At 50.9% G+C, this 14,762-nt stretch overlaps 1 protein-coding gene across 1 annotated transcript; it reads right to left on the bottom strand.

The window, feature by feature from the left end:
* Positions 1-516: 516 nt before the first annotated feature.
* On the bottom strand, positions 517-10,013 carry UBE2Q1 (ubiquitin conjugating enzyme E2 Q1). The gene is made up of 13 exons (XM_068964093.1): positions 9,681-10,013; positions 7,357-7,461; positions 6,922-7,026; positions 6,286-6,336; positions 4,572-4,712; positions 4,273-4,357; positions 3,949-4,009; positions 3,663-3,753; positions 3,493-3,551; positions 3,362-3,410; positions 2,989-3,084; positions 2,580-2,646; positions 517-2,114 (listed from the first exon to the last, which is right to left on the bottom strand). The coding sequence occupies exons 1-13, from the start codon at positions 10,011-10,013 to the stop codon at positions 2,083-2,085; spliced, it is 1,275 nt and encodes a 424-aa protein (XP_068820194.1). The 3' UTR covers positions 517-2,082.
* Positions 10,014-14,762: the final 4,749 nt, after the last annotated feature.

Below are 14,762 nucleotides of genomic sequence, written 5' to 3'. Positions count from 1 at the left end.
CCGGCTATTCAAACCTTGTGTGGGACATAGATGTACACTCATGCAAGATAAGGTTTGTTTCCTTTCTCTTCGCCTTCTTGGTAGACAGAACACTGGTTCCAGATGATGTGGCCTTTTTTTTTCCTTAACCATGTAACTTCATTAGGAGCCTAACATAAGGTCATAGAAAGGACTGCTAGGTCTGATAAGATTTTCTTGGAGAGTTGGTGTTTATATAGCTACAGTGCACAAGAGCTGGTGCTTCCCTTTACATCAGATGAATGTGACCCCCCCATTCTTTCTTTAAATAATAATTTGATTAGAGCCAAACTATTTAAATAATTTTATTTGTTCCATCCTTTGGTAGATGAGAAAAATACATTACAAAATACATTGTACAGAGGACAGCTCACAGCACACATTACTGAAAACACAACCTATAGTACGTTCCAGCCAGGGCTGGTGATAAGTCCAGAAAAAAGGCAGAGGCCTTGAGAACTAGATCTCAGCTCCATGAAATGAGTTTCCCTGTGGGTGCCTGCCCTCTTTACCTCCACCTCAGCATAAATGAGCACCCGGTACCAGGTGGGTGTGGTAGGGTTAGAGCAGCGTTGAGTGGTTCCGGTGAACTCTGCATCCACCTGAAGCAGCAAGACATGAAAATCCCTTAATTGGGGGCGGGGGGAGTGACCAAAGTTAAAATAGTTGTGTCAAAGCATACAGAACTCTGGCATCCTAGAGGTTTCAGATGGCTGTGCTGTTTAAGCTAAGACACATCCTCATCCTCACTTGGCCATCCCTGGCCTCTGGCATTTCACCATCCAGTCTGTAGGCAGGTTCTGGAGGCTGTCTCTGCCCCTGAGCAAGCTCGCAGACCAGGAGGCTGCACAGATGTACTTACACAGCAGACACAGACCCAGCGCCGGCAGGTCAGCTCATGGACCTGCCTCCACAGCGGTTCTGAGCCTGAGTGGGGCCCACAGGTAGATGGACCAAACCCCTTAAAGCCAATCCTTTCCAGTAGGACCCACATTATGAAAGTGCCTTAGAAGAATTCAGTCTCCAAGCCAAACAACTTACTTCGGAGCTCTGCCTGGCTCTTCTGTTAGAAGCAACAGACAAGGGGGGCAGCAACGGAGCTCCCAACCATCGCCCTTCAGTGCCACTTCCTGGGAAGGGTGACCAGTGAACACGAATGGTAGCTACACAGCCTGTTGCTGAGATCAGAAGGACCACATACATGCTTGAGACTGGCCCCATCCCTATTCAGTTCACTTAAAAGTAGTTCTGTGAAGCAGCCTCTTAGGCCTCCTTGTTATTTTTCTTAGAAATTTGAAAACATCTGTGACTAGAAGTTAAGAATAAGGGTCATCACTTCAGCCTGCTTTGCGGTTCAGCAGGCTGAGCTCTGCCTTCCCAGGGGGTACAAGTCTGGTCACTCCAGAGCCTTTCAGGCTGAGGCAGGCATGTGCTTCAGCTCCACCTTTCTCTGGCTTTAGCAGTGAAGTGCAGCCCCTCATGGCTCCCAAAGCCACAGTGACCTCAGTACCCCTCCCCCAACTGCTGAAGGAATTCAGGGGATGGGGGAAGGGTAAGCTATGAAAATAAAAATAAAGATGAGTCAAAACCAGCGTCTTCAAATTAACAAACTGTAATTGTTTTCCCAAAGATACATTTTTTTTCATACACATCCATCATACACTGTAACCAAAAAAAGCAGTGTACATGAAATAAGAGAAAATAAATTAAAAATCCATAGCATAGGTAAGGAGGCTCTAGTCTGGAGCACAGCTGAGTTTCCAGCAATATAAGGAGGCTCGAAAGTTTCTTTTATAAGAATGCCTGCTAGCAAGGGTTCCAGCCAGGTGGTTGGTTGGTCTGTAAGTCAGTCTTGAGTACTTGAAACAGTTCTGTGTGTGTGTGTTTTTTTTTTTTTCCCTTAGCGTTTAGAATAGCCATCATTGTCCTGCAATAGGCAGAGCTATCACGTCCAGGAAAAATGAGGGAGGGAACCACAGAGGCAGCGTGAGATCCAAATACAGCATTCAAAGGTAATTGGTCCAGTGGTGCCTGGGGAAGGAGGAAGGGGATGGCACTCCTGGGTTAGCCATCTTCCTTCGGGGGTGTGTACCAGCCTGCAAAGAAATGGAAGAAAACGGTGAGGTGGAGATTGTTTTGCCCACCCTCTTAGCCCTAATCACTGAAGACGTCTCCAGGGTCAGAGATGAAAAGATCCTGCAAAGGGCTCCCTGGTGCAGGGAGAGAAGCTATATGGGCAGGTGAGGAACTGCCTACTTGGACACTGTGACAGGGAGAATGATGCACCCACCCTGAGATGACACCAGTGAGGTGAGCGTGCTCACAGGGCGGTGGGCAGGTGGGGCGGCGCCCAGTCTACCTGTGCCCTGACCGCCACTGGCTTACTGGAGGAGAGTGGCGCATGCTACCCTCCAGCTCACTGAATTCCCTGGGCAACAGGGACAGGTGCCGCGCTAACAGGTGGAAAAGGCTCAGAAACCGAAAGGGGTTCTTGCTGTTTAGCCGGATGGAAACCTCGGGCTTGGCAAAGGTCCCGATCTCGAGTCGCGCTCCAGCCTCACCGTTTTTTTCGTGGATCTGCACCAAGGACTTGTAGGACTGCTGTGCTCTTGTCAGACTGTACTGAGACTGGGGAGAGGAAGCCACCAGATCAGGCCACCAGACAAGGCCGGCTGCGGCCTTGCTGCCGCCCAGAGACCTGGCTCCCAGCGCTGCACTCTGCTGACAGACTAAGTACCCTCTACCTGGGAGGTCCCCACAGGGTACAACCCCCTAGCTTTCCCTTTCCAGACCTGCACCCCACCCCCCCAGAGTCTTCAGCTGCCTTGAGGCCGAGGCCTGCTCTGCCCCCACTGCGGGTACACTAGGCCCACTCGCCGGTGCTGAGGCTCAGCCCCACTGTGGCCTCCTAGGGGCCTGAACTTACACGGCTCCCGCCAGCCCCACCCGGCCAGGGTCTGGGCTCCTTACTTTGTTGGCTCCAAACTGCACTCGGGCTTTCCCCTTCACCAGTGTGGCACTGATCTGCATGATCACTGACTCTATCGAGTAGGCACTGCTCCAGCCCTAAGTGACAATGTGGGCAGAGTAAACGAGTCAGCAGACTTTCCAGAGAAACCCAATGCTTGTTCTCCAGAGAGCAGCTGCAGCCACGGAAGGGCCCCTGCCCTGAACTCCCAGAACAGCCATCACCCATTTGCCCAGGTCAGTGAGTGCAAGCCCTGCCAGGCAGAATGAAAGGGCCATTTATGCCCATCACCCAACCCATGATGGAGGGGTGAAGGGCAAAGGTCACCCTAGCCCTGCCCAGGCCAGCCAGGCCAAAAACAAGAGACAGGCTCACCTGCTTGGTGAGAAGTTCCATGCAGATGGCACCTCCACCCAGAACATACCTGCAGAAGAAAGGTTAGTTAGCTATGCCTGGAAAAAGCTCCCCAACCCTTCTTCACCCTCTGCCCTTGCTGAGCCACTCACCCTCCAGAGAGGACTGGAGACACAACCCTGACAAACGGCGGGTCAAAGGGAAAGTTATCCTGAGGGAGAGATGGAGGCAGCCATCAGGGAGGGGAGGTCAGGGCTCTCTGCAGGACTGGAAGGTGGAAAGGATGGCTAGGCCCAGGAAGGACTGGAGAGGAAGGACTTACTTTAAAAGAAAAGTTAAGCAGGATGAAGTCGGCTCCTTCTTTCTCTTTGAGGATCTGGAGATCGTTGTGCAAAGCGCTGTCCTGGTCAACTCTAGGAAGCAACCAGTTTAGGCTTAGCTCTGGGTCTAAGTCAGGAGCCTTGAGGCTCCCACTGGCCCTGGGGCAAGCAGCAGAGGGCTAAGCCACTGTCCACACCCGCTCCCGGGACGGCTGGCCCTGGAGACTCCCACCACAGTGACTGCACTCACTACTCAACTTCCTTTCCAGCCCCATAGCCACCACTTACTTGAGGAGTTTGACATTCCAATCATACAGACTGTCATTCACAAGTTCGACTGCGTAGTTTCCTGAAGGAGGGAAGAAGAAGGATGTCATCAGATGATGGTCCCAGTGCTAAGCGGGACCTGATGCAGATCCCTCTCCCAGGCTGAGAAGAAAGAAAGGTCAAAGGCTCCAGGTTCATCCCACACAGACATGCCTCCCATCTAAGCCACTATGAGGGGTGTTCCATCCTTGGCCTAAAAACTTGGTCAGCATCCACGTATCTACTGCTGCCACCGTGTCCTTTCTGAAAAGCTCGCGTTCAGACCCTGCTGTGAGGCAAACTTACCACCTTTGAAACTCTGTGATCGGTATATATCCCTGAGCTCCTTCATCAGCCGGTCAGTAGCCTGCACCGAGCCAGATACCGCACCCTACAAAGGAAGCACGGAGGGCAGACCATCTCACGTCATGTGCTAGACTCGAGGGGTAGGCTGCAGTATGCCCCCACGGTTAGGCAAGGATGAGGCACACTGATAACCCACCCCAAAGAAGATGCTGTTTCCCACCCTGTCACCCGATGGCCTACCACCTCCCAGCCAGCACCAGCCAACCCCTAGGCCCAGCTTCTCTCTAGAGGGCACGTACATTTAAGTAATCTTGCCTCTGGTTCTTTTTAATTTTCTCTAGTATGGCCAAGTTTTCTTTTCCGATGCCATCATCTTCAGATTTCTTGCCCTCCACTGGCTCTTCTTCTTTCATTTCATAGTGATCTAGGTCTTCTGTGTCCTAGGGGGGATGTGTAGGGTAGGAGTGGGATAAAAGCAAGCAAGCAACACACACTGTGGAGAAGGCCTTTCCCTTCTCCAGTCCCGTATGACTTAGAGCTGCAGGTGGAGAAGATAGACGGCTGCAGTCTGTCTGGAGCCGAGTGAGTACAGTACCCTTTCCACTGCTGGAAAGCTCCCAGCCCCACTCCCTTCACAGTCTAAAAGACGAGGAAAATCTCTCCTATCCAGTTCTCAAGCTGCAGGGCTACGAAAAGGTCTAGGGAAAGCAAGCAGAGACTTGGCTTTCTTGTTCCCTAGATCTACCCTGCCCCAACTATCCCTACAGCTCTCCACTGGCAGCACAAACTCTTCCTTAATTCCTAGAATGACTTTGGCCTGACACTGTGACTCAAAGCTCATGTTTCATCAGGTGACTTCTGTACCCAGGAGTTCCCAGGACTCCAGGTCTAAGGGAGAAACCTCCTGCCTTCCCAAGTGCAGGGACTGAGGAGATAGGCAGAGGCACCCCCTGCCAAGATGGAAATAAGGAAGGGGGTCCAGAATGCAGAGAGCAGGGGTCAAGAACAGAACCGGCCCCTATTCACCCTGCTCCAAGTGAGGAACTAGTTCACTGTACATGGGGGAGCAGCCCGTTCCAGCCAGACTTTGGAGGGCTGTCTGCACTCTGAAACGAGAATGTTTCATGTATCCTGGGGCCTTAGTGCAGCTTAAGACCCTAACAAAGTTACAGAAGTTGCAGAACCTAGGATGTTAATTCAGTGCAGAGAAAAAAAGTAATCATGATCTCCTCTGGCAGGATGTGGTGATACTAATTTCCTAATTATTCTACTAGTTGCTGAGATGCTAGACACTAGCTCATTTAGTTCTTATAACCACCATGCCATTATTTTATCATTACCCCCATACTACAGATGAGAACGCCGAGGTCCAGGTGAGGTTACCCCCATACTACAAATGAGAATGCCGAGGTCCAGGGGAGGTTACCCCCATACTACAAATGAGAACGCCAAGGTTCAGGTGAGGTTATCATACCCACAAAGTCATACAACTCTTAATAGAACTAAGATGCACATCAAATTTGGTCTGGCTCTGAAGTTCTTAACCAAGTTGTTTTTAGAGAATATCACCAAGTATTTAGCACTTATGTATGGAATGGAGCCTTTCACATGAATGCCTTATTTAATCTTAAAGACAACCCTATGTAGTAGATATTAACATCCCATTTTATAAATAAGAAAACTGCAGAAGTAGTACCTTAGTGGAACAGATAAAATCCCCCAATCAAGAGAGCTGGGAGATAGAGGACGCAAGCTCAGGTCTGACTACAAAGCCATCCGAGATTAACATGGTGACTGTTTACTGTAAACAGATTTGCACTTATCTGTCTTCGGTGGTTGGACATGGGCACCGTCTCCTCTACTACACTGCTGTTCCCCCAGGTCAGTACAGCTGTCTTTATTCATTTGGTATTTCTCTCTCCCCAGTTTAGACTGGAGCTCTGTACATAGCAGGCTCTCAATGCTGCTGACCAAAAGAAAGTCCCACCAGTACCGTCTTGGGTAGAAGCCTACCTCAGGCATCTCTTCATCTTCATCTTCTGAAGACACGTCTTCCTGTGTACACTGCAGTAGGGAGGGAAAAGATGGAGGTCAGACCCTGGTGGCTTCCTAGAATGCAGCCTCTGACCTACTCCCCTGAGCCTCTGGGTCTGGAAGCTGTGCACCTGCCCATTAGGCTACCGGCCTCTCTACCAGTCAGAGCTGTGTAGAAGCAACAGCCCAGGGACTGATTTCACTGCCGGCCCACTACACGCCCAGCAAGAGCAGCACACTGGCTGTCCCTGCCACCCAACTCACAAATCCCAGTTTAATCTCCCCAAGAACCCCTTACTCAATCTCTAGACTGAACTGCATTCTTGGATCGTAACAAGGGGCCTCGGTCCCCAATGGTTACCTACTGCTAACGGTAAAAATCCCCCTGAGGGATGACCTTGAGAGTGTTCGATCAGAGGGGTGAAGTTACTGGTGCCCCATTTAGCTGGATTCCGAACATCTAGAGGAGAGGCCGAGAGTCATGATATGTGTACGTGTCTGGAACAGTACTGGAGAGAAACTTCTGCAGGTTCATCTCAAGTAACATGTATTTCCTGAGTGCTGTCTGTGGGGGTAACTCTGCGTAACAGGGTTCAAAGCCCCTCAGGTGCTCACCTGCTCGGCTGGCAAGGGCTGATCCAGCATCTCCACATCTGGATGCTGAGGGAGGTTATAGAGTTTACACAGGTCGGAGATGATCCTCTTCAGATGCTGCAGTAGCTGGGGTAGGGGATCACAGTGACGTCAAACACTTCTTCCCCACCCCAATACCGACAGGTACACGGGTGAGCTCTTAGCCCCCAAATTGGTACCTAGTTCTCTGGAACTCACAGACCCCAGGGCTGTGGGGAAGAGCTTATGGGACGAATCCTGGGGCAGGTGCAGGGCTCTCCCTCTGGCTTCAGGAACAAACTCCCCCAGGACGTCTGCCTCAAATGTTCAGGCTACTGCACCACCCACTTTCCAGACACACGTTTCACAGGATGTTTTCATGGCATGGGTCTCACAGGAGGAAAATGCACTCCCTCCTCAACACCTTGGCCCCCTCACCAGAGTATTCCCTTTCTTTATGTCCACCAGCCTCTCCAAGACAGCAGCCAAGTTAGGGTCATCGGACTCCACTGACCAGATGGGGGGCACCGCAGGGTATGACTCCTAAGGGGAAAGAGCAGGGAGAGCAGTCAAGACAGGAGACTCTGGGGAAAGCTAGACTTTGCCTGCCTTCCCTGCCCCAAGACTTCCAGTCCCTTTGCCCTCCACCATCCGCCCCCCTTCCCCCAACACACATATACAAGCCCAGCTCAGAGCCAGGTTCCCAACAAATCCCAGACCAGGAGAAACAAGTCCCTGGGATGACCCTTTCCAAGAAGCCTGGTCCTTTTCTTTCAAGAGTAAACATCAGAGAAGGAGCACAGCCAAACTGTGCTGAGGATGAGTATGGTTTCCTACCTCCTGTGTTGCCTCAACAAGCTCCAGGCCTTAAGCTCCCACACCCCACACCCAGGCCTCCGACCCTCCTTAATCAGTGGAGGAAAGGATCGCCTCATCACAATCACACCGGCAGAAAAAAACCAGAGACCACAGATTACTTTCATTTTAGCTAGGGACGGAGGAATTAAAAATTAGATGATGTCTCTAAAACCTGAAAGTAAAAGGGTGGCAGGAAGAATCTTTCCACTCCACTCCACTCCTAACAGAATGCCTCAAAGGCCACTTCTCCCCACCTCTCCTTTGGGAACCTGCCACCCTCTCAGTCCAGGCGTAGGCTGTAGGGCTCCACATGGCAGGCTGGGAGAAAGCCTACGCTGCTGACATTCCCAGCATTCTTGAGCCGTGGTGCCAAATGCAGCCTGACCAGACTCCCCCTCTGCCCAAATCAAGGGGGCCAGTTCAGGCCAAGTCTTCTTTATAGTGGTCACAGCGAGTATCAGAATCTTCTAAACTAACCTCTTTCCAGGGACAAAGAGCGTAGATGGCCTCTGGCAACTGGAAAGGCAAGTAGAAGCGGGCAAACCTACCCTTAAGGAATTGAAAGCATAATTCAGGTAAGGAATCAATCCCAGAAGTTTCCACATATGCCAAGGGAACCTCCTAAAAAGGTCTTAAACTCTGCCACTGCTCTAATCCTCAATCCTAGAGAAAAATTATCAAAGATGCTCAAGTTGTCAGCTCACAGAGCCACACCTAGTCCTTCAATCTCGACTTTTTAGTATGAAAAAAAGTGAGAGGAAAATGGAACACGTGAGTTTTGGTGGGGCACCATCCAAACCAAGCTGAGGCTTGCCTCACCAAACCTTGACCTGGTTTGATGCAAGAAAGGGATAGGAAACAAGAACCATGTGAATTGAATTCAGGCCCCCAAGTGCCACACAATTCACAAGTCTGTCTTTCTCCAGACTACTCCCACTTGCAGTGTGCCTGCCTGGATAAAGTACTGTCCCCTGGCTCGCGACCCGGTGCTCCCAGCAGGGTCAACACTACCACATCAGATGGGATCAGTCATTTTAAGTGCTATACCATGCAGTATCAGGTATTCCCAGATTACCAGATGCCAACCCTATTCCCAGAATGTTTGAGGCTAGCCTAAATGGAAGACGTGTAAGGTGTTTCCCAGCCCTGCACACCTAGGATGGAATGATGCTCACTGGGAGAAAAGGAACTGTTGCCACTCAGAACAAATGAGATTGCCCTTGCACATCACCATCATTACGAGGAAAGGTAACAACCCAGGGCAACTGGAGATATCCATAGGGAACAGGATGGGAGTGGCAGCTACCAGCTGGGGCAAAAGTAGGAGAGTTAGAGGTTACACCAGAATAAAAGGCAATCCAAAGGAGAGGAAGCAAAGGGGTCATGAATTGCAAACTATCACTGGTAAAAATTCAGAGAGGAAGAGGGACTGAATGACAGACACCTGGGCAGGGATCTCACAGGTGGCAACGTCCTAAGCCAAAGGTACTTCTGAGAAGGGGGCAATCACTGAAATCTACAGAATTCCAAGCCAGGTCCTTCCAGCTGAAGTCAATGAAGAGGCCTGGAACCTTGAGATGGGGGGGCGAGGAAGAGGGGCATTCCCAGGTGTCAAAAAAGTCGTGAAGTAACCAAAATGAGCCAAAATTATGAACCTTGCGATGTGGGTGGGTAATGGAAAGGGGTAGTCGAGGCGCCATATGTCAGGGTGTCCCTGACTATGAAGGGTAGAGATTCTGGGTCCACAGCAGAATCTCAAGCGTCAGAAACAAGTGCAACCTGAAGAAAAAGAGCCGAACCCCGAGAGGGGATTCGGCCTCCCAGGTCTTTCGAGAGCAAAAAGCTGTGTGGGGTGAGTCCCAGACAAGAGGGCTCCAGAGACGCGCACACGACGGGGTCCTCACCGTGATGTTGCAGTGGATGCGGACGGGATCCCCAGGCACCGACCCCCGTGGGGGTAGATGCGGTCCGGGCGCGGCCCCCGCCCCGGCCCCTCCGGCCCCAGCCAGCAGGAACTCGCAGCTCAGCTCGTCCAGGCAGGCGCTGGCAATGCGGAAGCGCTCGTGGCCGCGGTGGAAGATGGACTCGAGCAGCTTCAGCTCCCGCCTCAGGCAGGGCCCCGGCCCCGGCCCCGGGCCCCCCCCCGGGCCGCCCCCGGCCCCCGGCGCCGCCCCCTGGCCCCCCAGCTGCTGCCCCGGCCCCGGCTGCTGCTGCCCCTGCGGCTGCGGCTGCTGCATCCTCCGCTCCGCTCCGCTCCGGGGCCGGCGGGCCGGGAGCCTCCGGCCTCCGCTCCGGGCTCCGCCGCCGCCGCCGCCGCCGCCGCCGCGGTCCGCACTTCCTGATCCCCCCTTCGCCAAGATGGCGCCGCCGCCACCTCCGGGACAGGGCCCCCCCCCTCCGCTCGCCGGCCCCCCCCACCGCCGGAAGCCGCGTGCCCCTCCTCCTCCTCCTCGGCGGCCCCGCCTCCGTCCCCCGTCACGTGACCTCACTGCTCCGACCTCCTTCACGTGACACCTCTCTCCTTCCCGCCCCCTTGTTCTGTACATGTGACCCGGGGCTTCGGGCTCGCCGCCTTCAGCTCCTCAGTGCGTGTTTACGTATGGCGTGCGTGCGTGCTAGAGCCCTCGCCGCCGAGCCCCTCTCACGTGACCCGGCGCCGCGTGCTCCCAGGGGCTACCTGCGCGGGACCGTGTTTCCTGCTCTGGGTCCTTCTTCCCCCGCCCGGAACCGTGGTGAACATGCAGGGCTCTCTGTGAGCAGAGAAGAAAGAGGGAGAGCTGCGGTCGCAGCTGTATCATCTGTATCCTGCACCCACCCGCCTGTCCTCGGCGCGCGGTCCCCAAGGCTCTGTTCCCTTGGGGCCACGCTGAAATGAGGAGGGGCGTGTGACTGGGGAGGGAGCCAGGGACCCGACCCGGTTACAGGAGGCTTGGGTTGTCATCTCCGATGTTTTGTGACCTTGGGTTAACCACCTTCCCTGAGTTTTCTCATCTGTGCAATGATTTTGATGAGGATGCTAACGCTTGCTTTGCCTGCTCCGGAGGATTGGATGCGAGGAGATCGCAGAGTGATCACTGGTCAATTCTGCGCGACGGGTAGTCGATAGCTGACTCTTCGCGCTTATCAGTCCCTTTGGGTCTGAACGTGGGTCGGGGAGGGACAACACAAGCTTCCTCTGCAGGGTCATGGAAGGAGGACGTCACTAGTCTAAACCTTTAACCCGGCAATGAAATGAAAGGAGACCACACTCCCAGTCCAAAGTCTATCGGGCTTGTCGCAGTGGTCCTGGCATAGCCGGTGTAGGCGGCAGTGCTTCCAGGGTCTCGCTAGGTGGCACTATCACAAAGGACAAAGCTGGCTGAGGTTCCAGAGACCGATAGTTGGCCTTCCACTTCGGAGGGCAGGTGTCAGCCCAGGTAGGGCCTGATGGGTTCTACCGAGCCAACTCCGCGCTTGAGCAGCTGGCCAGATTGCTACCTTCTCTTTTCACTTGGACTAAAATGAGTTAGCCTTTGTGGGAGCTTGACTGTGCACCTCAGTGCTTTGTTCTGGGCTACTCATTTATGTTGTCAGTGGAGGTTGAAAAGGCCTTCATTGGCTAAATTGGGTTCCGGGTATTCGAAGATGATTTATCTCCTTTTGGGAGACTGGACAGATAGCTACATGTCACTTTTATGAATGTGCTAATTGGGAGCATAAAAGGCTGTGCTAAGAAATCCTGTTAATTGAAGTATATTCAGTATCGTGATAACCTGTAATAGAAAATGATGGGGGGAAAAAATTGGGTTGGCCAAAATGTTCACTTGAGTTTTTCTGTAACATTGTGTGGAAAAACCTAAACGAACTTTTTGGCCCGCCCAATATATACACGTTCAGTTGCCTAGTTGTGTCCGACTTGTAGTGACCCATGGACTGCAGTGAGCCAGGCCGCCCTGTCCCTCACCATCTCCCAGAATTTGCCCAGGAGTTTGCCCAAGTGTATGTCCGTTGCATGGGTTATGCCATCCAGCCATCTTATTCTCTGACACCCTCTCTTATGCCCTCAAACCAGTTCCTCAGGGAATGGCAAACCGCCCAAGTATACTTGCCATGAGAACCTCATGAACTGTATAAAAGGTCAAAAAGATATGACAGCAAGAGATGAGTGTGACTGAGTCACTTTGCTGTACATCTGAAACTAACACAGTATTGTAAAGCAAATAAAAACAAATTTTTTAAAAGTCCCGTTTATTGAACACTTCCTAAGTTAGGGTATTCTGCAAATCTTTCTAAACACTACTTCTCCCTTCCCAACAACATTATAAGGGAAGCATTTTTATCCCTGTTTTACAATTGGGAAAAGGAGGGATTACCCATGGATTTACAGGTAGTAAGAGTTCCTGAGCATGTTTCCGAAGTCCATGCCTTAACCCTTTCTGCCTTCCTCTGATGCTTTCTCAAGAAGTTTTCATGTGTAGCTGACACCAACCCTTACCCAAGAAAACGACAAATGCAGCTATTTGGAAGATCCTGACTTCCATATTTTATGAAAAAAAATTTTATTTTTAATAGAAGGATAATGGCTTTATAATATTGGTTTTATTTCTGCCATACTAAGTGAAGTAAGTCAGAGAAAAACAAATATGGTATATCAATGCATATATAATGCATAATGCATGTATATGGAACCTAGAAAGATGGTACCGATGAACTGTATGTTACGAAGTCTTAATTAGAGGAAAACAATATGATGAGAGAGTCTCATGGTTTTGCAGACTTCAGGTCCCCAAGGAGGAAACTCAGGTCCTGGTCACTGGGATGAGATCTGTCATTTCTTCTGCTGGCGTCTTTAGCATTTCAGCTCTTTGGCCAGGAGAATGCTCTGGCCTCTAAAAGCCTAGTGGGGAGTGATGTCTGGTGTTCTGCGGAGATGTGTAGGGCAAGGGGATTAGAAGTGGAAAGGAAGTTATGGAGATGCGCATTTAATGAACACTTGGTGCTAGGGGAACAGGAGTGAATAAAATAACAACAAAACCCCTGCCCTTAGAACTTACATTCTGTTGTTGGACACAGACATGACAATGGAAGAGGTGATAAAGCAAACTCACATAGAGAAGAACAAGTATGTCCTAATCACCTATGACGTGCCATGCGCTGAGGAGGCAGCACTGAGTGAGACAGACCCAGTCTTCACCTTTCCCAGGCCTTCAGACTGGGAGAACGTCAGATAAGTTCATAAATCGTTTGTTACACATTCAACCAGAGATGGGAATACCAGACCACCTAACCTGCCTCTTGAGAAATCTGTATGCAGGTCAGGAAGCAACAGTTAGAACTGGACATGGAACAACAGACTGGTTCCAAATAGGAAAAGGAGTACGTCAAGGCTGTATATTGTCATCCTGCTTATTTAACTTCTATGCAGAGTACATCATGAGAAACACTGGACTGGAAGAAACACAAGCTGGAATCAAGATTGCTGGGAGAAATATCAATAACCTCAGATATGCAGATGACACCACCCTTATGGCAGAAAGTGAAGAGGAACTCAAAAGCCTCTTGATGAAAGTGAAAGTGGAGAGTGAAAAAGTTGGCTTAAAGCTCAACATTCAGAAAACGAAGATCATGGCATCTGGTCCCATCACTTCATGGGAAATAGATGGGGAAACAGTGTCAGACTTTGTTTTTTTGGGCTCCAAAATCACTGCAGATGGTGACTGCAGCCATGAAATTAAAAGACACTTACTCTTTGGAAGAAGTTATGACCAACCGAGATAGTATATTCAAAAGAAGAGACATTACTTTGCCGACTAAGGTCCGTCTAGTCAAGGCTATGGTTTTTCCTGTGGTCATGTATGGATGTGAGAGTTGGACTGTGAAGAAAGCTGAGTGCCGAAAATTGATGCGTTTGAACTGTGGTGTTGGAGAAGACTCTTGAGAGTCCCTTGGACTGCAAGGAGATCCAACCAGTCCATTCTGAAAGAGATCAACCCTGGGATTTCTTTGGAATGATGCTGAAGCTGAAGCTCCAGTACTTTGGACACCTCATGCAAAGAGTTGACTCATTGGAAAAGACTCTGATGCTGGGAGACATTGGGGGCAGGAGGAGAAGGGGACAACCCAGGATGAGATGGCTGGATGGCATCACGGACTTGATGGACGTGAGTCTGAGTGAACTCTGGGAGATGGTGATGGACAGGGAGGCCTGGCGTGCTGCGATTCATGGGGTCGCAAAGAGTCGGACACAACTGAGCAACTGAACTGAACTGAACACATTCAACCACTTAATTGTAATTGTGGTAAGTGCCTCAAAGAGTAAGACTAGAGATCTGGGAAGGCTTTCCTGAGCAAGTGATATGTTAAATTCTGAAGGATAGTAGAGTTATCTAAAGGGGGAGGAAGGACTGGACTGAGCAGAAGAGACAGCATGTGCAGAGATGCTGAGGTAGAACCAGGGCAAGTTGGAGGAACAGAAAGAAGGCTTGTGATTAGGGTGAGGAAGAGACAGTGGTGCAGGTAAGCTAGACAGCGGTTAAATCTTGGGCTTTAAGGTGGAGGAAGATAAAACTGTCACTGGAATTTGGAGAAACTAGATGCCTGGGTAACTAATAGCACTAACAGTGAGGCTTCTCAAAGGACAGCTAAGTTTTGTGGGAGAGGTGGAGAGCTGGGTCACAAACACATGGAGTGTGTAGAGGGAGGGGGGTGTGGACAGTCTTCTGGACGTCCAGTGGAGTGTGGGTTCTGAGTGCGGGAAAGAGGCAGAGCCATAGGTGTTAACTGGAGAATCAGCTACAGTTGTCCTTCGAATTCGGCCATAAAGTGGGAAAGCACAGCTGAGCGGGAAGAGCACAGACTGGGCAGTCAGACAGAACTAGGTTTAGATTTGAACTTCTCTGCTTTGGTACCTATGTGACCCTGGGCAAGTCATTTAATTTCTGTGAAATGCAGTTTCCTTATCTGTAAAACAGTATGACGCTCTGTCCTGCAGCGTGGGTCATTGTGTC

The sequence above is a fragment of the Capricornis sumatraensis genome, chromosome 2, assembly GCF_032405125.1.
Source record: "Capricornis sumatraensis isolate serow.1 chromosome 2, serow.2, whole genome shotgun sequence".
Classification (NCBI taxonomy): Eukaryota; Metazoa; Chordata; class Mammalia; order Artiodactyla; family Bovidae; genus Capricornis; species Capricornis sumatraensis.
Note: the sequence above shows the minus strand (reverse complement) of the source record. Positions and strands in the feature narration are given on the sequence as shown.